This window comes from Gopherus flavomarginatus, chromosome 14, assembly GCF_025201925.1.
Source record: "Gopherus flavomarginatus isolate rGopFla2 chromosome 14, rGopFla2.mat.asm, whole genome shotgun sequence".
Classification (NCBI taxonomy): Eukaryota; Metazoa; Chordata; order Testudines; family Testudinidae; genus Gopherus; species Gopherus flavomarginatus.
The window spans coordinates 14040144-14066589 of record NC_066630.1 but is presented as its reverse complement, the minus strand read 5'-3'; the positions used below and the strand labels follow the sequence as shown (position 1 = coordinate 14066589).

At 42.4% G+C, this 26446-nt stretch overlaps 1 protein-coding gene and 1 long non-coding RNA gene across 4 annotated transcripts; one reads left to right on the top strand and one right to left on the bottom strand.

Moving 5' to 3' along the window:
• Positions 1-1307: 1307 nt before the first annotated feature.
• LOC127034249 (uncharacterized) lies at positions 1308-4522 on the bottom strand. Its single transcript, XM_050922889.1, has 2 exons — positions 3605-4522; positions 1308-1873 (listed from the first exon to the last, which is right to left on the bottom strand). The coding sequence occupies exons 1-2, from the start codon at positions 4125-4127 to the stop codon at positions 1368-1370; spliced, it is 1029 nt and encodes a 342-aa protein (XP_050778846.1). The 5' UTR covers positions 4128-4522; the 3' UTR covers positions 1308-1367.
• On the top strand, positions 1871-3611 carry LOC127034255 (uncharacterized). Of its 3 annotated transcripts, none has more exons than XR_007769337.1 (4): positions 1871-2178; positions 2336-2495; positions 2810-2935; positions 3103-3611. It is a non-coding gene; the product is annotated as an uncharacterized LOC127034255 (long non-coding RNA). The 3 variants fall into 3 exon arrangements; XR_007769339.1 differs by lacking the exon at positions 3103-3611 and adding an exon at positions 3020-3072 and having other exon boundaries at positions 2810-2862; XR_007769338.1 differs by lacking the exon at positions 2810-2935 and having other exon boundaries at positions 2336-2568.
• Positions 4523-26446: the final 21924 nt, after the last annotated feature.

Genomic DNA, 26446 nt, shown 5'->3' with positions numbered 1-26446 from the left:
CTAATCCTTAGGCTGCTAAATGTGCGTGTGACTGACATTGAGGAGTCGGACGATGGTACTGAATCGCATCAATATGCAGACAGTACAATGCTAGTGGCAATAACAGCCGTGCTCATATCCGTGGACCAGCGCGTTTGGGCTCGGGAAACCAGCACTGAGTGGTGGGATCACATCGTCCTGCAATAATGGGATGACGAGCAGTGGCTGCAGAACTTTCGTATGAGGAAAGCCACTTTCATGGGACTTTGTGATGATCTCGCCCCCAACCTGTGGCGCATGAACACGAGATTTAGAGATGCCCTTTCTGTGGAGAAGCGGGTGGCTATTGCAATCTGGAAGCTGGCAACTCCAGACTGTTTCCGATCTGTGGCGAACCAGTTCGGAGTGGGAAAGTCCACCGTTGGAATGGTGCTGATGCAAGTTTGCAGGGCCATTAATCGAACACTGACAAGAAGAACCGTGACTCTTGGTAACGTGCAGGACATTTTAGATGGCTTTGCAGAAATGGGCTTCCCTAACTGTGGAGGGGCAGTAGATGGGACGCATATTCCTATTATCTCTCCACCCCACCTGGCATCGGAGTATATTAATCGCAAGGGGTACTTCTCTGTGGTTCTGCAAGCGCTTGTGGATCACCGTGGGCATTTCACTGACATTTACTCTGGATGGCCTGGAAAGGTGCACGATGCACGCATATTTAGGAACAGTGCCCTGTTCAGGAGGCTTAGGGCCGGGACCTTTTTCCCAGATCACAAGATAACAGTAGGGGACGTGGAAATGCCCATCGTGATTCTGGGAGACCCCGCTTACCCATTAATGCCATGGCTCATGAAACCATATACAGGGAAGCTTGACAGGAGCAAGGAACGTTTCAACTACAGGTTGAGCCGCTGTAGAATGACTGTGGAGCGTGCTTTTGGCCGTTTGAAAGCTCGCTGGCGCAGTCTGTTCGGGAAGCTAGATTTGATGGAAAGCAGCATTACCACAGTTATATCCGCGTGCTGCACCCTCCATAATATTTGTGAAGGGAAGGGTGAAAGGTTCAGTGAGGAATGGACCTCCGAGGTTAGACGTTTGGAGAATGAGTTTGCTCAGCCAGAGAGCAGGGCTAATAGGGAGGCCCAGGAAAGGGCTTCAAGGATTAGGGATGCTATAAGGGAGCAATTTGATGCTGAGAGCCAGCAGTAATGTTTGGTGCATGTGTTGTGCTTTGCTTTACCTTGCTGTGTATAATTAACCATTTCTGTCACCAATAAAACATATGGAAAGAAATACAAACCAAAACCTTTTATTTGTCATAGAGTAAAAAACAGGTAAGGGGGTATGGGTGGTTCACAGTACATTCAGAGGTTTTACTATTTCCTATTTTACTCAATTGTAACCGTCTGATGCAACTCACCATTACTTTGCTGCAGAATGATGGGGGTGGAGTGCGCTGGGTAAGAATTAAACATATCTTGGTTACTAGGTGATGTTATAGGTGTTGGGGGCAGCTGATGATAATAAGGAACTGGGTGCTGCATAAAGCTATTTTGAGGATACACAGGGGGACAAGGAACAGTGCTTTGGGAAGCCTGTGGGTTAGCACGGTATATATTTGCCTGCATGGCTACAAGAGACTCAAAAGACTTGGTTTGGCGAGACAGGAGTCTCATCATCTGCCTGGCTATTCTTTTGGCAGACAATTCCTGTCTCCTGCTTTCAGTCAGCCTCCATTCCTGTACACTTTTTCTCCACTCCTCAGTCTTCCTACTTTCCCTGTTGTAGTGGTTCAGAACGGTCTTGATCAGCTCCTCTTTTGATTTCCTAGGATTGCGCCTCAAATTCTGCAATCTACGTGAGGCCGGTGACACAGCTGCATTACTCGAGTTGCCTAGAAAAAATAGAGATAGAGACATGTAATACACAGGGGCATCATTGTTTATTATCAACTTTTGAAGGACATTGGAAACTGTAGGTAGCATCCCTCTCACATACCTCACATAACACTGTAGAGTTCAAGAAAGCTAAGACATGTCTAGCAATGGGGTGAGTACTTTTGCTTAAAATTCTCCCATGTTAGTGGGATGCCTTGGTTCCTGCTCGGAAGGGGGGCCGGGTGAGGAAAAAGCACCCCGCAGGACACGGTTCCCGCTTGGAAGGGGGGGTGGGGGACGGACAGAGCACACCGCAGGGCAGGTTTCACGCTTGGAAGGGGGGATCGGTGAGGAAGAAGCACCCCGCAGGACACGGTTCCCGCTTGGAAGGGGGGGTGGGGGACGGACAGAGCACACCGCAGGGCAGGCTTCCCGCTTGGACGGGGGGTGGGGGACGGACAGAGCACACCGCAGGGCAGGTTTCCCGCTTGGAAGGGGGGGGTGGGGGACGGACAGAGCACACCGCAGGGCAGGCTTCCCGCTTGGAAGGGGGGGGGGGGGACGGACAGAGCACACCGCAGGGCAGGTTTCCCGCTTGGAAGGGGGGGTGGGGGACGGACAGAGCACACCGCAGGGCAGGTTTCACGCTTGGAAGGGGGGATCGGTGAGGAAGAAGCACCCCGCAGGACACGGTTCCCGCTTGGAAGGGGGGGTGGGGGACGGACAGAGCACACCGCAGGGCAGGCTTCCCGCTTGGAAGGGGGGTGGGGGACGGACAGAGCACACCGCAGGGCAGGTTTCCCGCTTGGAAGGGGGGGTGGGGGACGGACAGAGCACACCGCAGGGCAGGCTTCCCGCTTGGAAGGGGGGTGGGGGACGGACAGAGCACACCGCAGGGCAGGTTTCCCGCTTGGAAGGGGGGGTGGGGACGGACAGAGCACACCGCAGGGCAGGTTTCCCGCTTGGAAGGGGGGGTGGGGGACGGACAGAGCACACCGCAGGGCAGGTTTCACGCTTGGAAGGGGGGATCGGTGAGGAAGAAGCACCCCGCAGGACACGGTTCCCGCTTGGAAGGGGGGGTGGGGGACGGACAGAGCACACCGCAGGGCAGGCTTCCCGCTTGGAAGGGGGGTGGGGGACGGACAGAGCACACCGCAGGGCAGGTTTCCCGCTTGGAAGGGGGGGTGGGGGACGGACAGAGCACACCGCAGGGCAGGTTTCACGCTTGGAAGGGGGGATCGGTGAGGAAGAAGCACCCCGCCTGGATGCCTACGTGCTGGGAAGGGCGGGGGGGGGTGGATTGGGGCAGAGGAAACAGACCGCCTTGCGCTGGGGAGCCGTGCTTCTAGCTACCTGCCCTCAATTATCCCTAAACTATCCACAGGCTTTCATAATGCCAGACATTTCACTGCTGCGTGTTACCAAGGAAGAGCGGGAGGGTCTTCTACAGGAATGCGGATACCGCCCTGGCCCCTATGCAGCTCGCCTGTGTGCGGCCATGGTCCCCCCACCCCTCGCTGCACAGTGGATCGGACGAGTTAGCCTGACCGGGACAGGGACCACGCTGGCTCTACCTATAAACTTGTTAAAGCACATTGCCCAAGATCTAGCTGCAACTTTTCAAGAGATTACTCAGGCAGATTACACAGATGTCATAGATCACATCAATGGGCTATTCCACGTTTAGGCATGCATGCAATCAGCCATAACGAAAATCCTGCTATCACAAAGCATTGCAATCTACTTACCACGAGCACGATCCTCAGCTTCCTCATCAACGTCCGCTTCCAGCTGCTGTGACTGGCTAGTCTCCTCAGGGCTGGAGAAGAGCTCCTGGCTGCCTGTGTCCTGAGACTCCGGGGTGTCCCCCTCAACGCCAGTAGCATCACTGTATTCATCCTCTACACCATCCCCCACTTCTCCCTGCTCTGAACTCTCCATCGTGCTCCTAGGATTCACGGTGGGGTCACACCCAAGTATGGCATCCAGCTCCTTGTAAAACCTGCAGGTTGTGGGGGCTGCTCCTGAGCGTCGGTTTCCCTCACGGGCTTTGCAGTATGCACTCCTCATCTCCTTAATTTTTACTCTGCATTGCAAGGCGTCCCGTTCGTGGCCCCTTCTCATCATGGACTGCGATATCTGACCATAGGTATCGTAGTTTCTCCTTCTGGAGCGCAGCTGTGTTTGAACAGCCTCATCTCCCCACACACTAATTAGATCCTGCAGCTCTGCATTGGTCCATGCTGGGGCTCGTTTGTTGCGTGGAGGCATGGTCGCTGAATGATTGATTGATTAATTGCACTCCACGCCTGACTGAGCAAACAGGAAGGTGATTTTTGAAATTTCCCGGGGCATTTAAAGGAGGGGTCAGGTGAGCACAGGGCAGAGGAGTTTTCTTGATTACCAGAGAGGTATCCTCAGGTATGCTGGGATACCTGCTTATTCCACGGAGGTCAAGAAAAGCGCTGGTAAGTGTCTACATTGCATTACCAGCGCTGGATCACCAGCGCTGGATCCTCTACACCTGAAACAAAACGGGAGTACGGCCAGCGCTGCAAACAGGGAGTTGCAGCGCTGGTGATGCCCTGCAGATGTGTACACCTTCAAAGTTGCAGCGCTGTAACTCCCTCACCAGCGCTGCAACTTTCTGATGTAGACAAGCCCTCAGTAAAGGTAAATCCATGCTGGACTGGGGCTAACAGATCTAAAATCGCTGTGAACAGTGCGATTTAGATCAAATTTTAGCCCACTGGGGCTCTGCAGTATGGAGTCAGTCAGCTGAACTCCGCAGACCAACCTGGTCCTGCGAGTGAAATTCTGGCCCCAGTGAAATCAATGGCTAGTGTCCCATTGATTTCAGTAAGTCCAGAACTTCACCCTAGGAGTTCAGTTGAAATGTAGATGTAGAGATTCCTCCCCTCACAAGGGTTGCAATGTTACTCATGGTGACCTCACAATCCTGTCCTCCAAATCTGTCATCAAGACCCACTTCTGCTGAGACTAATCGTAGCTAGGACTGTGTCCTAAAAACCCAAACAAAACATTGCATTAAGTTATATAAAAACCATCAAAGTATGTACTTTGTTGGCTTATGTAACCACATAACCTTTTTACTATTAAGAAGGGGCCAAATGCAAAACAGGGAAGAGACAGGCAACCAAAAACCACTTTCTCTCCCATATTTACTTTTCCTCATTTTTGAAACTTCGATATTATTTTTCTCCTCAATTTTACAATGGAAAAAAGTGTGAGAAAGAGAATAAAAAATTCACCTAGAACATTTTCAAAACAAAAATTCTGAAGTTTTTTAATCGAAAAGGGAGAAAAGTAAAACATTTCAAGCAAAGCTACACCCATTCATTTCCTTTCAAACATTTTCACTCACAAAAAAACACCCAGTAAAATTTCAAGCAGTTCTGCTTATGAGTCAGAAAAGAGGTTTAAGGGAAGACAAGTTTGCAAGAGATACATCTGCAGCAGAATGAGTTAAATGCGGCTTTTCTAACACTAAACTGGTGTTCTCCAGTAAAGGGTCATAATTAGTTAACTAAACTAATAAGAAATGGATAATGCAGCAATTCTGTTTCCTCTGTGCCATGCCACAAATGTCAAAAAAAAACCAGTTACTTTAGCAGCAACCCTAGCAGTGAGTAAGATTCCTTGTATAATTAATAGTTTCATTGGTTGTATCCATTAGGAAAGTGTGTGATGGCTCCAGGTGCATATTAACGGTGTGTGTCCAAACAATTACTTTGTCATGCATAATAGCATGCCAACTTAAAATCAATAACAAGCAAGGCAGGAGTTCACATCTGGCTATCAGCACAAACAGAAGGGGATGGTGAGGTGGCAAGGAAGAATTACTGTATTTTGGGCAATATTTTTTGTTAAAACAAATTCATCATACAGAACAATAAGTATTGTCCAGGACCTACTATCAAGCTTGTAATTCTAGACAAAACAGTTATAGAACTAACTTTTCATTAGAACAATGGTTGTCAGCCTTTTTCATAGCAGGACTATAGCTGGGCAGACACTTCCTCCCACCCACACCCTCCTGGAAAAGTTTGACTGTGAAGAAAAGTGTAAGTTTTACTTTGCATGAAATTTTTCCTTTTGTCGAAAACCCAATTTTCCACTAAAAGGTAGTTTCAACAGTATTTTTGGTCATCCCTAACAGAGATCATGCTCTCTGGATCCCCTCCCATTTAACAATAAGGGAGGAGCAGGAAGGTCATGATGCCCTGACAACTATTTTCTGTTGCCCGAGGGTCACAATGTGATTCTAAAATATTAAAATTAGCTAAATGGTTTTAGCTACACAAACACAAGGACTTTGGAATAAAGGATCTCTGTCCTTTACTTTTCCTTGTGTAAAAGGGAGGTAACTGCCCCAGGAGGGCAAGTTACTCTTATTTCAAATATTTTGTAACTCTGGAAGAATTAGATGCTCCAGTTAAAGCTGTATACCAATTTCAACTTGTGTGACCAGTACTTACTCAGCAGATCATCCCTACAGTAGATCTCTCTCCTTCTTTGGCAGTCTTACAGAGGTCATATTTTCACAAGGATGAAATGCTCTTGAACAATTTCTCTAAGGTATTGGGCACATAAAATCATTTCTTCAAGGTCAGGCAGACTCACCTAATTTCTCAACTATTCCAAAATGGTTTTAGAGAGCAGAAAACACACAAACACTTACACATAGATTTGTATTTAAGAACACACACGACTCTACATTTTGAACCAGTTCTTCCTTTTTTTCTAGTTTTTCTACCCTTTGGGAGCACACCGTGTACTGTATGCCTAGCCGCTGTCCTCAGAAGGAGACAAAGACTGTGGTCAATAACTCCATACCTCAGATATACTGGAACTTTCTAGCACAAGACTAAACCTTGTCTATGCAAGAGACAGCACTTTCTCAGGGGCCAGGCCTAGACTATGGAATGAACTCCCATGGGAACTAAGAATCATCACAAGCCACATCACATTATGCTCCAAGTGCAAGGTTCACTTCTTTAACTTTCCCTTCTCTAACACAAGCACGTAGCAGCATGTATATTTAAAAAAAATCTATCAAAAAATACACTACACTGCACCCACATTTCTCCCCCTGGGGAAAGAATGAGAGACAGAATGAACCAGATGTTAGTCGCATCACTTAATGTGTAACTGGAAGTCATTCAGATATTATGGAGACGAGGGCAGTATGAGAACGTGAATAAAAGAAAGAACTTATCAAATTCTAGGGAAAGAAAATACTGAACTCGAGTTATTTGACAGGGAGAGTCAGCAACATCCACATTTTGATACAAATTATGTGAGAAATTTCAACTTATAGAAATAGATTGGAAGCTCCAAATTTTAAATTGCTTTTTAAAACTTTTCTTTTCTTTTTTGTTTGGTTTTCTATTCTCCTAACAAAACTTTTCTTCATGTTATCTTTGTTTGATAGCCTAATACATTTTTCAAATCACCACTGATCTTCCAAAAGTGAGCCTTAGTATAAGGCTCTGATCTTGCAAGAGACTGGATGCAAATGCAGGAGTGGGCTCTGTGAGACTGTTGAAGCAGACTGCTACTTTGGGTCTCATCTCCCATCCTTCCTTGTGTTGAGTAGTAAGTATGGAGTAGTACCAATGGGACTATTCTAAGGATGTTAGAATCTGGCCCTTAGCTCATAGACAAGTCACATTATAATAGTGTTTCAAGTATAAATGATTCACTGCTAGGACCATGCTGTGTTCCCATCATTACAATAACTTAATAGGAAATTCATTTCCCAGCCTTTCTGAAATATTTTAGATGTATATCATGAAAATCCCCACAAAATTGTGAAAACTGGAGATTAAATATACTGGTACTGAGCTAATCTGATTCCCTTGCTGGTATTCACAGTGCTCACAGCTCTCCCAAGTGTTTAAAGGCCAACAAAGCATCAGCATAATAGGCTCACTCAAATATTCACTTCTTCATCTTCAACTGAAATACTGAAAAATCAAAATCTGTTTTATTTTCCCTCCTTTTTAGAGCGACGTTTTATTACAGGAAGAGCTTTAGAAATCATCGCCCTATGAAATACTATTCTGTCTCTTGGAATAAAGCACTCTGGCAGATATGTTCAGAACTACCATACACATCACTAATACAAAGTAACAATCATTCTATACAATTGAACTTTATTTGACCATCACAAAATATGGTATAAAGTACCAGTATAATAGAATTGCATATTTTTCTTCTGTTCCAACCTGCTTCAGCTCAGACATATCCCCAACCATAATTTAAAACCACTCATCATAACCTGCCTCCCATTATCAGCCACAGTTCATTCTGAGCTTTCCTTGTGCACCAAATAGCTTTACAGCCCCTTTAGAAACCTGGATTGCAAAATTTATGGATACTCTACTTCAGACACTTGAATTTCCCACCTGGACAATAAGCTCCTTTAACTACTTTAAATCTTCATGATGTTCTTTCTGTCTTGTTCTTTAAGGGCTAGATTGTCACTGAAACTGCATACACATGCAGTGAAGTAATATCCTATCCTCATGCAGGGTGCAATCTCTGGATCTTAGGGACATGAAGCATTAAGCAGACACTGCATATTCATTTCCTCCCTTCCCCAGACCACTTGGGTGGAGAGGGCAAGAGAATGGACCCGGTCTTGTCTCCACCTCTCACTCTACTTGGTAGCTGGAGAAATGTTATAATCTGCAGTTGACATAAGACAACTTTTGTGAGTAAAACCACCATTTAATAGACCTTATGAGCAATGAAAAAATTGTTTAGTTACAAGTTCAGAAGACTGTTTCATTTACCCTTGACTGTGTTTAACTACATTCACTGATATTATTAAAAAGTCTGACTACAGCAGACTTCTTTGTATAGATACAGTGTTTTTGGCAGTTCGGGCTACAGATCAAGACAGTTGTCGTCAACCTAGATCCTCAAAGTAGAATGATCAAACTGCATGTACTAAACAATGAGAAACTGGTCAGTTCACATGGACTGTAGAATGGGATCCGTGGTCAATAATAAAAGCTGTCCAGATTTCAGAGCTGTCGGACTGGACAACCAGCCCTTTCTTGTTGTATTTATTTGCCTGGCTTCCAGTCAACCTAGCCTCATCAACCCAATTCTGAACAAAGGGATACTCACCCTCCAAGAGGCAAAACAACGCTAGTGATCAAACCCTTTTAATGGATTCTCTGTATTACTTTCTCTATCATGCTGGGTCAACATGTTTTTACTTTTTGTATACACCCAATTCCCTTTCACAATTTCAGCGGTATTGTATATGCACTGTGTTCATGTAGCCACTAGAAAGAGTGCTCAGAAGATAGTATCAAGACTTCTAAGATATCCTCAATCTTAATAAGTTTTAGGAGTCAGAGTCCATTTTTCACTTCAGTACTGGAGACTATGTGCTTTAATCACCTCCCTGAATGGCCATAAATCCACATCAGATGTCACAGAAAAAAGCAGCACATGCATTATAATATCTGTTAATCTGTGTATTAGCTGCCCTACTGCTTTATAACAGCATTTCTAGAAGTACCTACTAGGAATTTGAGGAATTATGCTGCAGTGTTTGTAGCTACGCATTTTTCCATCTTTGCTTTTCATTGGCCCATTTCCAATTTTGCAATTTCCACACAGGGTTTTAGTCACTTGGTCAATGGCTCTGAGGATTCCTATCACAGAAGCAGCTTCAGCTGCTAGGTCTTCAACGTATCTCCATTTATCTTTCCTTTATGTTGCTTTTCACTGCTTTATCTGTTTTCTTGTACTCTTTTGCTTTTTGCAATATTTTGTTGGTCATAGCATTCAAGAATTTTCCTTTCGGTACTTTTCAATCTTCGATAAGATGCCACATATTTTGGCTTATCCAATTCTTGCTCTATGTTTATATCCAGCTGAGGCTGCTACAACATGAATTACATTGTCTCTGAGCACTCCCTATTTTTCCTTCAGGTTCTATCTCACCTTTCTCTGCCTCTGGCAGTGTGTCAAATCTGTTCCTTAGTTCAAGCTGCAATTTCTTGCAGTAATCTTTTGTTTTCATTTTTTTTACTCTTGATTTTCCTTACTTCTTTCTGTTTTAAGTTTATCTTTCTCATTTACTATATGTTTAGCAATCCAAAGATTATGATTGCTGCTGACATCTGTTGCTCCATATGCCCTTACATCTTGGACTGATTACCTGAATCTCAGACTAATGCAGATGTGGTCGATTAGGTTTTTCATTTTGCCATTTGGTGAATTCCATGTTTCTTTCCATATCAATTCAGATGTAACTTCAGTGCTAACCCAAGTCTGCAAGAGCTGGAAATCTATAAAAATGTTAGAAATCTAGACATCTTTGAAAATAAATGCCTATGAAAGATTCTGTTCTTTAATTGAAAAGACTTCATTACCAATGAAGAGAAATCTGAGTAATCACCAACCAGCAGCTTCGTTTCCACCAGAATCAGAAGTAACTGCTGGACATGTTTGGGCCGTGTACTCAGATGCCAACACAAGATTCCTACATGAAGCTGTCAAGTAATGAGGAAACCAGGACATCCAAGATAAACCTTAAGAAGAACCAGTATTGCCAACCCCAACTGTTCAAAAATCATGAGTCAGGCTCACCAAAAATAATGAGATTATGTAAAAATAACAGAATTTGGGTTCTTTTTGAGCCTTTAGGGTGTACTTGGGTCACATTTTGATGCTTCCTCCGCAGCCACAAGGGCAAGAAATGTATTTTTTCTTTAAGAATGAAGGCTGAAATCATCACATATCCACTTGACTCCCGGAACTGGGGCTTTAACGGAAACAATAATTATCATGAGATGCATGACAAAATCATGAGAGTTGGCAACATTGATTAGCAGGGAGGGCAGACGGGTCAACCTCAGCACCATATAGCCAACGGAAGCAGCAACAGCAAATGACAAAGAGGAATGGAAGAGGCTTCTTCTGCTCTGTGCACCAACAGAATGGTATGGAAAGGATGTAATGTAATAATGTTTCTAGAGAGAAGGCCAGCTGGTCAATCAGCTTTGAGTCAAGAAAAACACCTACAGTCAGAGACGTGGGCAGGTCAGTAACTGTGACATCTGTAACTTAATACAGCCTGCAATATCTTTCACCTATCATTTCATATGAATAAATAAAAAATAATTCCTACATCCCTGCTCAATTTATGCTCCATATGTCACAGAACTTAATACAACAGAAAACTATTCTGTATGTCTTAGCACTGGGGCATGGCTCTGATGAAGAGATGAAGTGGAATGACTCGGTGTGGCTTGGATACTTAAAGGGAAGTTCCTGTATGCTTAGGATTACCAGATAGCAACTGTGGAAAAACAGGACAGGGGGAGGGGAGTAACAGGCACATATATAAGAAAAAGTCACAAACAACGGAACTGTCCCTTTAACAACAGAACATCTGGTCACCCTATGTATGCTTTCTCTTTCTGTTTCTCCCTCTTCCACAGCAGTAGTTAGCTATATCAGATCAGGAGAGGTAACATCCAGATGGGTTTGTTCTATGAGACATGGCAGTACAGTTTGCGAGTGAAGAGTTAATCCCCTCGTAGAAGGGATGCCTCCCGGCTGTATGTTACTAGTGCATGGACCAGAACATGCTAATTGGAAACGCTCCAAGTTCCAGGCATTTGCAAGTTGAACAGATGACAATGTAACTGGTTATAACTGAAAGCTAATTATCTTAACTATGAATTAGCTATCAGGTGTTCTGAGCCAAAGAAAAGGAGAGACTGAGACAGCAGCACTGGTTGTTATTGGTGAAAGAATTGGCAGGAGCCACAGTGGTGTAAAATCTATCAAAACACTGTGTGATTGTTGTGGTTCAGTTTGTCACGACTTTGGAATTTTGACTGTCAGGCAATAGAGGAAATACTCAGTGCAGAGTGGTTGTGATTTACTTGTGAAACGAAAACTCTTTATTTTTGTTCTCTTATGAATGTTGTCAAGATGAATAACTAGGGTAGACCAGTGGCCTGTGGAATCAGATAATTTATCTGTTGCTCACCCACCAACTATAATCTGGCCTGTTGCAACTTCTCCTTATTTTGGTTGTCTTTCAACATTTTTACTACTCTCTTCTTTATAACAGTTTCCCTTCTACTTTTTTTCCCTTCTTCCACCTGTACTGAAACCAGTTCTTCCTCCTCTTTGTCTCTCTGATTCTCTGCCTCCGTTACCTTCCTGCTTTGATTCTGACAAAAATGGGGAGTAGTAAGTCGTCCTTAAAAGAGAAATTTGTTTGTTTGGTTGTTGTTGCAGTTAGAGGCAAAAATCTCTTTGTATGTTATGGCTGAGAAAGCAAATTTAGTATTGATTCACACCTAGTATTATAGAAAAAGCAAAGTTATATGCATATGAGCACTGATATCACAAATTAAGCTGTATATAAAATTATAAATTTTACAAGTCACAGGATTTCATAGTTGGGTGAAATATACTGTGACAAAGTTCCTCCTCCTCTACCTTGGTGGGTCCTGCACTTATTTGGCAGATTTGCTCACCTCAGTGATCTCCCCCACAGTCTGGATCAGCTCCTCCTATGTCTGATCAGGAGTTGGGAGGTTTGGGGGGAACCCGGGCCCGCCCTCTACTCCGGGTTCCAGCCCAGGGCCCTGTGGATTGCAGCTGTCTATAGTGCCTTCTGTAACAGCTGCATGACAGCTACAACTCCCTGGGCTACTTCCCCATGGACTTCTCCAAACACCTTCTTTATCCTCACCACAAGACCTTCCTCCTGGTGTCTAATAATGCCTGTACTCTTTAGTCCTCCAGCAGCACACCCTCTCACTCTCTGCTCTTTGCGCCTCTTGCTCCCAGCTCCTCACACATACTTCCTCTCCTCTGGCTCCCCCCTCCCTGACTGGAGTGAGCTCCTTTTTAAACCCAGGTGCCCTGATTAGCCTGCCTTGATTGGCTGCAGGTGACCTAATCAGCCTGTCTGCCTTAATTGGTTCTAGCAGGTTCCTGATTACTCTAGTGCAGCCCCTGCTCTGGTCACTCAGGGAACAGAAAACTACTCATCCAGTGACCAGTATATTTGCCCTCTACTAGACTCCTGTACCCCACTGGCCTGGGTCTGTCACAATACATAAGGTACACTGTTAGTTCCACCTTGCCTCTAACTTTCTTTACCTTAATGCTTATCATAAAACATAATACCTTAATGACTAGTGCTAAAATTAAACAAGGTCCCTTTGAGTTAACAGGAAAATGATAAAACAGCAAATGAGCTGTAGCAAATTGGTTCTACAGTTTGTCACCTTTTTCCCTCTTCCTTACAGGAACACGCCCTTTTATTATTCTTATATTGTCCTTGTCTGACAGATCACATGAACAAAAGTGACAGCACTTTAAAAAATAAAATCAGATTCTGAAAGCAGTCAGAACCTCATACTGGAATTTCAGTCTTTGACGCTGGAGACAAATATCCAAGACAATTGTTAGTATTCTGCACTGTGCAGATAAAGACTTACTTTGGGAGCAAATTCTTCTGAGAGACATGCCTGATAAGATTATAAATTAGCTTCTACAGAGAAAGTGCGCTTAAAGACACATTTAATTGCTTGCCAATAAAAATCTCATGTTGCATGGAGATTTCAGGGCTCGTTTTAACAGCTGTTTCTTTCAAATGCCTTGTTTTAACAGTTTCGTTTTTGTTTGTTTAATTAATTTCATTGTTTTAACACAAAATTTGACTTTTTTATGACTTTTCATGACATTCTTCTTTATGGAAACACGATTCTCCTTTTCCTATACAATAATAGAAAAATGTTATATAGAGTTGGTTATCCTCTATTTCAACTGTGTACAGGATACTGAAAATAAATTTAAATGGTAACATGCAATCCCAAGATGTTTTATAGTGCATTTATTTGCAGCTAAATTTGTTGTGTCCAAGACCTCTGATTTGTATATTGAGCCCAAATAGTTAAATGTTTGCTGTATCTAAATACACAATGCCAATGCAAGGTGAGCGAAAACTCATGGCATGTATGTCCTTGATGGGCTATTGGATGGATTCAAATAAAGTAAGGATTGATTCTAAACTTTGGCCTAGGATTTAAATGAAACCAAATCAGAAAATGGGGGTGGAGGGGGAGTTTTGAAAATGTTTAGAGGTTATCATATGGAGACTTTCGGTTAAGAATCCAAACTTTTTGATGTTTATTTGTACCACTTGGCCTTGGAAGTCACTAATGTCTTCACTGATTAGAGAAAACACTCTCTTTCTCTAAAGCCTTTATTAAGTTCTTTGACCACAGATCAAAAACTGGCCTCCGTCTTGCTCGCATTATCACCGACAACAGTAGGTAATGACTGTTACATATGGAAATTCTGTCAGATGAGTGCAGAAGCATTAGATATTCTAGTACCTGCATGCACCAAAAATTCACTCAAGACTTCGCGCATACACAAGCGAAATCTGGGTTGAGATTGTTCAAGCACTTCATTCCACAGTTAAATCGTTCCTTACTGTTTAGAAGAATAGATGGTTATTAAATTTTGAGTTGCTTTACCGCTCTCCCAAATTTAGTGAGGAAAAACATACTATGTTTCTGAGTGCATTCCAGCTGTCACAAAGTAGCTTCAATCATAAACAAAATCGTTTCAATGAAGAAATATATTTTTCTTTCTGAATAGGTAGCTCGGTTTTCAAAGAGGACAGTTGAGCACAGTGTACTGCACAGTCATTATTATTACTGACTACTGTCATTTGTGGTCTTATCCAAAGACCCTGTGAACAGACTCCTGTTAATTTCAGTGTGCTTTGGCTCGGGTCTACAAAAAACACCTAATATCTTAGTAATCAGCATCTTAGTTTGTAAATAAATGGTAATTCCCACACAGACTCCACTAATATATACAGAGAAACCACTGTAACCTCCATTTCTGTAGGTTCATAATGAACATCAAGCTGGACTTATGCTAAAGATTTAGCCAGATTCCCCTCACGCCATCATTGCATCCTTGCAATTTATTTATTTATTTATTTATTTATTTATTACAGATTTAACCTTTTGTTTCTAACAGACATTGCTCTTGGCATCAAAGGGCTTTAGGACATGTATTTTTGCTGACCTGCCAGTGCAGCAATTTATTTATGCATTGACTAAGTATAGTACTGCCCGAAAGGTGCACAACCTCCACCCTTTTAAAGTCATTTCCTGAGTAGACCAATATCATCGAAGTTCAGACACTGACCCATGTAAATCAGGGTCTATAAAATTAGAAAGATGCTGAACTAGAGTATATAGAAATGTATGAAATTCCCCTGTTGTGAATAACAATCTCATCTCTTTCCACCATGATAAACTTGGGTTGGATATATTTTGCCTCTTTGTAATGTACATAAGAGCTTACCATTGCTGTCACTGCACAGAAAAATTAACATTAATATGTGTATCATGTAGCAGCAAGAAAAGACTCCTTGCAAGGTTAAACAAAGGGTCAGAACACTCTTAGAACTTTCATGTGGTAATTGTCATTATGTAACCCACTTATTTGGAGGCTATGTACATTAGTGAGTATATTTGTAGTACGTGGCTTTGTAGTGACCATATAAGCCATGGGAAAACAAAGAAGCAGATATAAAACATTTATTAATACTTTTATTAAAAAAATCTGGAACTGTATTTAAACATAATTTTATCTGAGAATTTAAATATTTAGGACACAAGACATTTTTGGGGGAGTGTTGGTTTGCATTCATTTCACAAGTAGGCTGAATAGATACTTTGTTTATTTGTTTATAGGTGCCAAAAACCCCATGATAGCAGACTTTTTTTTTTTAATTTTCAAAACGTTCATCAAAATTTTTAATTTTTCTTAAAAATTTTCATTTGTTTTTCAATTGGCTAAATTCTGAACTTTGAAAGAGGAAATAATATGAGAGAATTCACTGATTCTGATTTCCACTCAAAATCATAACTACTTCTCTGTTCCAGGTTCACTCAAATATGTGCCCACTCTCACTTGGAATTCAGCTAAGATTTGCATAAAGCTTAGTAAATCTGAGTGAAGTTTCAATTTTGTTTAATACAGACAAAAAAAAAAAATCCACCAGAACCAAGTCAAACCCCCTTCAAAAAACAAAATAGCAACAGAAAATCAATGCGTTTGGGCTGGTTTAATGTTTCCACACTTTTTGCATTAGGTTTGCAAAAGCTGAAAAAACAGTGGTCCAGTTTTCCCAAAAAATAGCAATTGTCCATAAACAATGGATTGTAAGTAGTTAAACATCCAAACTATGGCCTCAACCCTGAAAATATTTAAGCATGTGCACACTTTTAGCAGTTTCAGTAGTGCTACTCACATAAGTAAACTTACCTGCTTATGTGTGTGCAGGATCAGGGCCTGCATGTGAAACTGGGAGAATTGCTTCTTGTTACACACTAGTTTACATGCAACTGAAAATTTCATTTTCCGTACCTAGGTGGCTTTCACTTGTGGTGAGTACATGTGACGTGTCTGTTTTGTGCTCACCAGGATAACAGGTAAGTCCACACAAATTGTGTTGTAACTTTTGCCATGTCATCTCTAGATGCTCTGGATTTTAGCATTCAATTGAAAACAACAATAAATTCATGAAGCTTTACTGCTTCTGCCAAATTTGACATCTTTCAGAGTATAACACTCTGAAAAGCCTGAACAATCCCTGCCAACTGCATGATTTAGCTGCTATAAAATCCCTCTGAATCAAACCCATTTAGAAATAAAAAAGAACCTGCCTGAGAATTTCATTGCACTGTTGGATACCCTCTCAAAAATCAATCACCTGTCCTCATTCTGTATTCCTGCTGTATTTTCTAGTTTAATCTTTTAGGCAGCTTACCTATTTCATTAAGGCTGGAATTTTAAAAGACTAGTGATTGCACATGGAAACAGGGAATGGAGCTGAGAGGAGAGTGTGAAATCTGGACAGCACATTCCTATATATGTTATTTGAAAGGACAGTCTTTTTTTTTTTTTTTAACATCTCTGTGGTGCCCAATCTGTTCAGTATGTGAGGTTCCATGGTTTGCCATTCTAATATAATTGCATTCTTTCCTGTATCTAGATCCACTCAGCACAGAAAAGCTCTAGCCCCAGTCTCAGCATATGTTCCAGCAACCTCAGGATTGACTGCAACTGAGAATTAGCAGAGGAAGTTGCATTCCCCTCCTACCCCAGCCCTGTCTCCAGTATATACAGGAAGGGGTGGCTTAGTATCTAGCTACCACTGTTTTACATCAGCTATGAGCTCCCTCATGCCAGGGGAATTCTGAGCTGGGCAGCTATGACCAGTACACAACTCCTTTGCACTGTCTCAGCATTGCTGGAATGACCAGTACAACCCCAGATAGATAGATAGATTGGGATAGATTGTGACTGGCCCTGGAATGGGTTCACAAGGAGGTTAGAGAGTGTAAAGAGCCCCCAGTGCAGTGGCTGGTCCAAGTCTCATCAATGTAGTCTCCTGTGTGTCTCCCATCTGTTACATGGCCAGTCAGATATTAATTCCCCTAAGCACTGAAACCTGCTTTCCTCCAATGCTCTGTCATCGAGGCTGTGCAGTTTGCTCTCCATGGTGGTTAAAGCTACTTGAATTCATACTCTCTGCTCTCTCTGAAAGCGCACTGTTGGGGAAATAATCCTGCATAATGCTGTGGAGTGTGCTCAGATCATACCTTTATCTTCTTCCTTAGCTTGGCATGCTCAGTCTGAGGCCACGTCCAGACTAGGAATTAAAATCGATTTTAGATACGCAACTTCAGCTACGTGAATAACGTAGCTGAAGTCGAATTTCTAAAATCGAGGTACTCACCAGTCTGGACGGCGCTGCATCGATGTCCGCGGCTCTCCGTGTCGATTCCGGAACTCCGTTCGGATTGATGGAGTTCCGGAATCGATGTAAGCGCGCTCGGGGATCGATACACCGCGTCCAGACTAGACGCGATATATCGATCCCCGAGCAATCGATTTTAACCCGCCAATGCCGCGGGTTAGTCTGGACGAGGGCTGAGAGCCCCGCAGCCCTGCACTGCAGCCCGAGGACCAGTGTGTTCAGGGCTCGTTTCTAGTTTTGGTGCAGGGTGCATGTTAACTGTTACGCCCCCTCCATGCTGGCATCACCCATTCCCCACCCCTTCCCAAACCACTTGAGCAGGAGGAGGAATAGTAGCCTTGAGGAGCCCCTGAACTGTGACTTGCAATGCAGGTAGTTCACAAGGTGGGGTAAGGAAATGAATTACAGCTCTTGTGACAACTGTGCCCTTAGAAACCTTCCATTGCCACCTTTTAATCTCCTCCCTGCCAATGAAGGACAGACGCAACTCCCTTCAAAGTTCCTGATAACATTTCTTAAGAAAAGAGTCTCATTTTATGTCCTTTATTCTGCCTCCCATCTAAGTTTTCTCCAGAAATCATCTCTCTGGCATGATAACTATTAATGGGCAAACCTTGAAAGGTTCAGTGGTTCAACTCAGATAAGCCTAGAAAAGCTTGGCTGCTTATCTGAAATTATCCTAACTGCTCTGGTCTAAAGATCTGGAAATCTCACAGAGGAGGCTTTCTCCAAGGATTTCTCATTCTTGTGAGTCCCGGATGAGCAGAATATAATACAAAAGAGCAGCCTCCCTGACAGTGCTTCATTTCTCCTCCAGGCCTCAGCTGACAGCAGAAAGTGCAGAGGTAGATGAGAGTGAAGACAAAGTTAACTGAACTGTGACCCAGATTCTGTTTGATTTCCAGACATGTCCTGATCAATTCTTTGTTATCTGAAGTTGTTTGCTCTCCTCCAGTGGGAGTGCACAACATTCCAGAAAAAGGTCTAAAATGTGGAAAGAGTTTTTATTCTGTTCTCTTTTGTTTTCTCATTTATGCCTTTTCTTTCAGATATAATCACTGGCTTCATGATTCTAAATGTGTGAGCAAACCAGCTCCTGAATACTGATGACAGCCCTTTGGTTCTGTATACAAATAACCTCTGGTTGTTTTTCAGATGCGTAGGGCAGAAGCATCCACAGGCTAGATTGTGAGTTGTCTTTACTTGTGTGATTGGGGAGGAGCATGTGTAATTACAGTCCCTGAGTACGGGGGACACAGAGACCTTTTTGTCCGTGTATCCCTAAGGGTGCACACAGCCTTCAGAGAATGTGGGGCAAGGGGAATGGACCCAATATGCTGTGGGGTAGGTGGGACTGGAGAGAATCAGGCTGCACCATCATTATTGATCTAAACTCCCCCTCTGAAGCAGCAGCGATCACACAGGAAAGAATTATACATCTCTTCCCTGTGCCTGGAGGATGTGGATAGAACACACCATCTTGTCCTATGGGAATATGGATAATGCCATATAGTGCACACCAGGCTGTCTATGGAACTCAGGCCTGGTCTACTCTAGGAAATAAGGTCTGTATAACTACATTGCTTAGGAGTGTGAAAAATCCACCCCTTGAGTAACACAAACCAGCCTAACTCCTAGTGTAGACAGAACTAGGTCAACAGGAGAATTCTCCCCTTGAATAGTTACCGCATCTCTGGGTGACCTCCCATCAGCCTAGATAGCATATTTACTGAAGCACTACAGCAGTGCTTTGCAGCACTTTAAGTGTAGACAAGCCCTTAGTGTGCCCACACAACCATCCTGTGCTTTTGTTTCTCTTAATGATCTCCTGACCTCCTAGGAATAGGGAGTGCATTTTAATGTACTGTTTAATGGATCGAGTTTTCTTTACTGTGTTCCCCATTGAAGTTTTCATATTCCATCACCTCACTCCAAAAAGAGAACTTCTTTGTGAAACTCACTGTGTGGCTGGGTGTGTTGAGGATCACACTCATGTATATAGACATCTTTCCTCTCATTCCTGTAATTACCTCTACAGTTCACTAAGATGCCTTTTTCAAGATTCAGTGGCTGGACTCCCCTTCATGAACTTCCGAGACTATGAGTCCATGTTCTTCAAAGTCTTGTAGAATACAGAGCAAATTTTGTTCTATAGAAGGGGAGTTCTGATTAAAGATCAAAAGCTGGATGCTATTATAAACATCTAATAGCTTTTTTGTTTTGTTTTAGGGTGTTTGGGGTTTTTTTTGTCAATCCTACAATATATCTGTCAAATCTCTCTATCTTCACAAACTCAATCTTTCTTTGCAGGATCACAGAAACCAGAAATGGAAAAAATCTAGTAGATCAGGTCCATCTCATTCTTTCTCAGAGGGCATATGGTTCTGTCATAGCTTTTTTGTGCACAATGTTGATAATTGAAAGAGGGAGTGGGGGAGAGAAGAAAAAAAGCAAACCAAAAAGGTGCACAACTTCTTTCTCCCATGCAATTTTCTGGAAAGAGAAAGCTGGGAATGGAGTAAAAAGTATTTTAGATGTAAGCTTAAATTATTAGAAGGGACTAGAGATTTGGGGTGCCTCAATTTTTGGATATCTAAGCTGTAACATCTTAAAGGAACATGAGGGTGGGCACTCAGCACTTCGCAAAAATGCAGCCCCCTTTAAGGTGTCCCAAACACCCAAGAAGTCACTTTTGAAAATTCAGGAATTCGTTTTTGTAGAAGATGCTGTTTGATGTTGAAGTTCATCCCTCAAGCTTTTTTGCTTCCATTTTTTAAAAACTAACCTGAATAAAAATTAAGATTCAAATTCTGTGATGATGTAACTCCACTAATTTCAGTGATGTTATGCCAGCTGAAAATATGGCCCTCTTGAAAAGACACTTGTGCATTCTACAACTATCAGAAAATTGTAATTAAACAATATAGAATGATGCATAATATTTGAACCATGAATAGGGAATTATTAGATATTATTTTGTTGGTTCACTTGGTGAAGTTTCACTTGGTGAAACATTTATTAAAAAAATCCACTCATAGGACAGCCTATTAAAATGATAGATTATCACTGCAAATATATGACCAAAGATTTAGTAAGTTAATTAAAGTTCCTCTGTTCTAATAGCTCATATAATGAGAAAGAAGTTTGCTAAATTAAGCATAGTAAAAGATTTTTGTCACCAGTTACATGTTGTTTGTTCCATGTATTCAGATGTTAGATTTAATAATTTGGAAAATGTACCCAGGAGGAGGGGTGAAGGATATCTGTGTGCTTGTGCATGTGTGTGGTGTGTGTATGTAATTCACCAATTACACTCCTGAAGTCCTCTGACTGTGATTCAGGCTGCTAGCATTAGTTACCCAAATTATTTGTCATCACCCGTTTAGAATATTTGATTACAAATTTACATAGGAAAGGCAACAGCCTATAATGAGAGTATAAATCACCTTGGAATACTGCCTTGACTGGAATGAAAGTGAGTACCACCTTGTATTCAACCTGAGCGTGCTAATGGTGGTGCATATTTATTCCTAGGCCCCGTAATTAAAAAAAATTTGAAGAAATAATGTTCCAGCAAGTTGAATAATGTCTGGATAGAAAGTATGGATCAAAATACCATCTTCTTCATTTTCATGATGAAGTGTTTCATTTTTATTTTCCCTTTTTCCTAAGATTTGTTTTATGATCATGTGGTTTCTAAATCTGAATGTCCTCTTCCTGTTTGGACAGTTCTGAGAAACTAATTTAAAGTTGTACTGTAGTTTTATTCTTTATTAAATGTAAATTTGTATTTATGACAGTCCAACTTATTTTCTTCCATAAGCCATAATGGAAAGGGAACTAGATAGATGAGATCAATGATTACAACAAAGTTAGGAAGTGTACAATAAATATTCATACTCCTTATTAAATATTTTTTAAAAAAAGACATCAAATTAGATTTAATTTGATATAGTTGATCTAAACTGTAAGATGAAATGAGAATTATTTAACTTCCACATGCATCTAAATTTGTTTGTATTCCATTCACAAATAAAACAATATTAATGTATCGGGTACCACGTTCCCCCCCCCCAAGCATCGCTAAAGCAAGTCTCCTTCCTGGTACTTGCAACTTGGAGTGGCTTCTCCCCTTTCCACACCTGGGTTGGGTCCTGGTTTCTTTTTTGTGTGACCTGGTGCCTCCACTCAAGGTGACTCCTCTCTGTGACCCAAGGGGATGCTGTTCATTGGGGAAATGAATAATACTACCTCTGCTTGCAAGGAGTATAAGAACCAGTACACAGGAAATAATACAGTACATTAACAAAAACCTCACAGAAACGACACCCAAAAGTGACAGTATAGCAAAGGGGGGCTTTATTGAAAGCAGGAAAAAAAGGATCTGAGAAAGAGAAAGGTTAGGGTTAACCACTAAGTACTAAAATTTCCTATCTCCCAATACTCACAACTTTTTCCAAACCCCATGTCCCTCCCTGGCACCATCCTAAGCAGATGGTACGCAGAAGGTGAGTCTGAAAACAAGTACCATAGAACTGTGAAGATTGACCACTTTAAACAAAGAAAGGAGTCCTCTGATAGTGTCTTCACCACTGGTTGGGGCAAAGTCCTCTCCTGGCTCCCTGCTCTAGAATTCTGTGGAGGTGCTGGCTGGCTCTCAGTAGCTGAAGCCTGTTTGGGTCTCTGCAGGGCTAGAACTGCCTGACCTATGCTGTAGATCCCAAAGCTATTCAAAGGCTTCATTTGTAGGAAGGAGATGTTAATCAGAGATTCCGTGACTGTTCTTCTTTCCTCTTAGCTCCCAAACTTCGAAGTCAAAACTGAAACTAAACCTAGTTTCTCTGTGTCTGAGTCAGGCTGTTCCTTCCCACTAAGTGACTGAGCAGCCCTGGCTCAGCATTGGCCAGCAAACTATTTGGAGATGAGGCAGGAGGAGACTTATAAACTTTCATAACTCCTTCACTCCAGACAGCTCTTTCTGGGGAAATCAATATAATAGTATATATAACCAAACAGATATTTATATATAGATATGACTGAAATGTGTGAAACTCCCCTGCACCTTATTAATTAATCTTACCGAGGTGTCACCTCTAAAATCCAATGCTAACATTTGAGTGTCAGTATTAATTATTTCAATGCTGATCATTTTGGCAGATATAATGGGGCAGGAGTGGCAGAGAATCCCACAGGGGGTTGGCTCTGTTAGTAGCTGCAGGTATTAGGAGTTGTGTCTTTAAGGGCTGAGCTTGCCAGGCAGAGAGTGAGGGTAGCTTGCTGTGAAAATCTTGTTGTTATGCACAGCTACTTGGAACCAGACAGTGAATAAGACAGAGCTCTTGCAAATACTTAAGATGAACACCACACAGGAAATGAAATACAGAGGGAAGAGCAGAGGAGACACAGATAGAAAAGAGAGAGAGAAATAAAAAAGGAGTTTGGGGAAAGAAGAGAGACAGAGAACAGAGATAGCAGTAGCCCTACAGGGAAGTGTGTTTTCCTACTGATTGCTGCTGTATGTAATGAGAAGATGCTGAGTAAATAATACCTAAAGGATTAGTTACCACAGAAAGGCCAAATTTGCCTTGATCCTTTCTCTGAGAACTGTCCAGTCATGGCAGTAGATCACTGTGGTTTGAGGGAAGTGGGACTGAGGCTCCATGAAGCGCAATTTACGTGGTTAGGCAGAAGTACTGCAGCAAAGGATCTTGGGGGGCGGGGTTGGGAGGGCTTATAGTGAATCACAAATTGAATATAATCCAACAGTGTGATCCACAGTATTCTTACCAGCAAGTTGAAGAAGTATTTATTGGATGAATGGACTATAAGGTGGATAGAAAGCTGGCTAGATTGTCGGGTTCAATGGGTAGTGATCAATGGATCTATGTCTAGCTAATAGCTGGTATCAAGTGGAGTGCCCAAGGGGTCGGTACTGAGGCCGGTTTTGTTCAACATCTTCTTTAATGGTCTGGATGATGGGATGGACTGCACCCTCAGCAAGTTCTCAGATGACACTAAGCTTTGGGGAGAGGTAAATACGCTGGAGGGTAGGGATAGGGTCCAGAGTGACTGAGACAAATTGGAGGATTGGGCCAAAAGAAAGTTGATGAGGTTCAACAAGGACAAGTGCAGAGTCCTGCACTTAGGATGAAAGAATCCCATGCACTGCTATAGGCTGGGGATGGACTGGCTAAGTGGCAGTTCTGCAGAAAAGGACCTGGGGATTACAGTGGATGAGAAGCTGGATATGAGTCAACAGTGTGCCCTTGTTGCCAAGAAGGCAAACGGCATATTGAGCTGCATTAGTAGGAGTATTGACAGGAGATCAAAGGAAGTGATTATTCCCCTCTATTCGGCACTAGTGAGGCCACATCTGGAGTATTGCGTCCAGCTTTGTGCCCCCCACTACAGAAGGGATGTGGACAAATTGGAGAGAGTCCAGTGGAGGGCAACGAAAATGATTAGGGGGTTGGGGCCCATGACTTATGAGGAGAGGCTGAGGAAACTGAGCTTATTTAGTCAGCAGAGGAGAAGATTGAGGGGGAATTTGGTAGAAGCCTTTACCTATGTGAAGGGGGGTTCCAGAGAGGATGGATCTACGCTGTTCTCAGTGGTGGCAGATGACAGAACAAGGAGCAGTGGTCTCAAGTTGCAGTGGGGGAGGTCTAGGTTGGATATTAGGAAACACTATTTCCTAGGAGGGTGGTGAAGCGCTGGAATGGGTTACCTAAGGAGGTGGTGGAATCTCCATCCTTAGAGGTTTTTAAGGCACAACTTGACAAAGTCCTGGCTGGTATGATTTAGCTGAGGTTGGTTCTGTTTGAGGAGGGGGTTGGACTAGATGACCTCCTGAGATCTCTTCCAACCCTAACCTTCTATGATTCACAAAAAAAGGGGGGGTGGACTAATATTCTAGATGTATTAACAGGAGTGTCAAATTTAGGATTTGGTAGGTAATTGTCTTGCTCTGCTCAGCACTGGTGATGCCTCAGCTGGAGTAGTGTGTCTAGTTGTGGATGTCACATTTTAAGAAAGATGTGGATACATAGGTTAGGACTCCATGGGCACCCACCAGCAGCCCTGCAATCAACTCCTTCCGCTCCCTCCCAGTGCCTCCCACCTGCCGTGATAGGCTGTTCAGTGTCCTGCAGGAGGTGCTGTGAAGGGGAAAGTGAGGAGCAAGGACAGGAAGAGGTGGGGGAGAGGGCGGAGCAGAGCAGGAAGAGGTTGGGTCGGGGCAGGAAGAGGTGGGGTAGGGGTGAGTTTTAAGGGAAAGAGTGAAATGGAGGCAAGGCCTGGGGCAGAACAACTCCAGGAGCTCAGGAAATCAGCATGTACGGGTAGACAAATTGGAGAGAGTCTACATGAGAGCAACAAAAATGATAAAAGGTTTAAAAAAATCTTATCTATGAGGAAAAGTTTAAAAAAAACCAAGCTGATCATGTTTAGTCTTGAGAAAAGAAGACTAAAGGAGACTTGGTAAATCTTCAAATATGTTAACATTATAAAGAGGATAGTGATCAATAGTTCTCCATGTCTGGTGAACATAAGAGAAGAAGTAATCTGCAGCAAGAGAGATTTAGGTTAGTTACATATTAGAAAAACTTTCTAACTATAAAGAAAGTTAAGCACTGGAATAGGCTTCCAAGGGAGGTTGTGGAATCCCCCTCATATTTTTTTAAGGACAGGTTAGACAAACCCCTGTCAGAGATGGTCTAGATATAGCTGGTCCTGCATCAGCACAGAGGGTGGGACTAAATGACCTCTCAAGGTCCCTTTCGGCCCTACATTTCTTTGACTATATGGAAATTGATACGTATGAATTTGACATCCCTTCCATGTATGGCTTGTTCCAATGCCCACTGAAGTCAGTGGAAAAACTCTCATTGACTTTAATGAGCTTTGGGTCAGATCTTTATACTGCAGTAGTGAGAGACATTTATTGTGATATTGCTAATATGTATATATATAATATTTATTAGCAATACCACAATAAATATACTATATATCTATATATATATATACACATACAGTATTTTACATATATAAATAAAAATCACTTTTGTTTCAAGTTTTAGTAATGACTAACAAGTTCCTATGGAATATACATATGGAATGGTCATTCCAGTGCAGCCCATCAGAGAAATCTTCAAGGATTAACATCAGTCACCTGTGCACCTTAGCCTAATACCTCAATCAGATTACACTATGTCTGAGTGGAACTTGGAAGTGCTTTGCAGTTGTAAGTCCCAAAGTGGCATATAATTCCCCAAAGAGGGGGAATTAGGCAACAATAAATAAATAATTGATTGTCTGTGGTCAGAACACAGTCAATATAGAATTCATATCCATTATGCCCTTATTTGTAATTCCATTCTTCTCATGTCTACAGCGCTGATCACAAGGCAAAAAGAGAGAGGGGAGGGGTATGAAATGCCAGAGACATTTCATTCAATGAAATTCATCAGAAAACTCAGCAAATTGATTCCATCAAGATGCACAACAAGAATGCCTGGCCCTGACTGGCTGCAAGTTTCATCAGCATATACAATTGGGGGTCCGGTGGAAGTGAAGTGTACATTCCCACTTATTTATTATTGTAAATTTCAAATCAGCGCTGATGCTATGCTGTCCTTTGCCTTCTGCAATGGAAGGTTCTATCTTTGGATGGAGGGTTGGCAGAATACTTCTCTAACTATAATTATAGATAATAAGACAGAAA

What these genes read in the sequence shown, in the direction of transcription:
- LOC127034249 (XM_050922889.1), bottom strand. Translation starts at nt 4,127, where the DNA reads ATGCCTCCACGCAACAAACGAGCCCCAGCATGGACCAATGCAGAGCTG. An exon ending in AGCTGAGGATCGTGCTCGTG is followed by an intron (nt 1,874 to 3,604) that starts GTAAGTAGATTG and finishes TATTTTTTCTAG; the next exon opens with GCAACTCGAGTAATGCAGCT.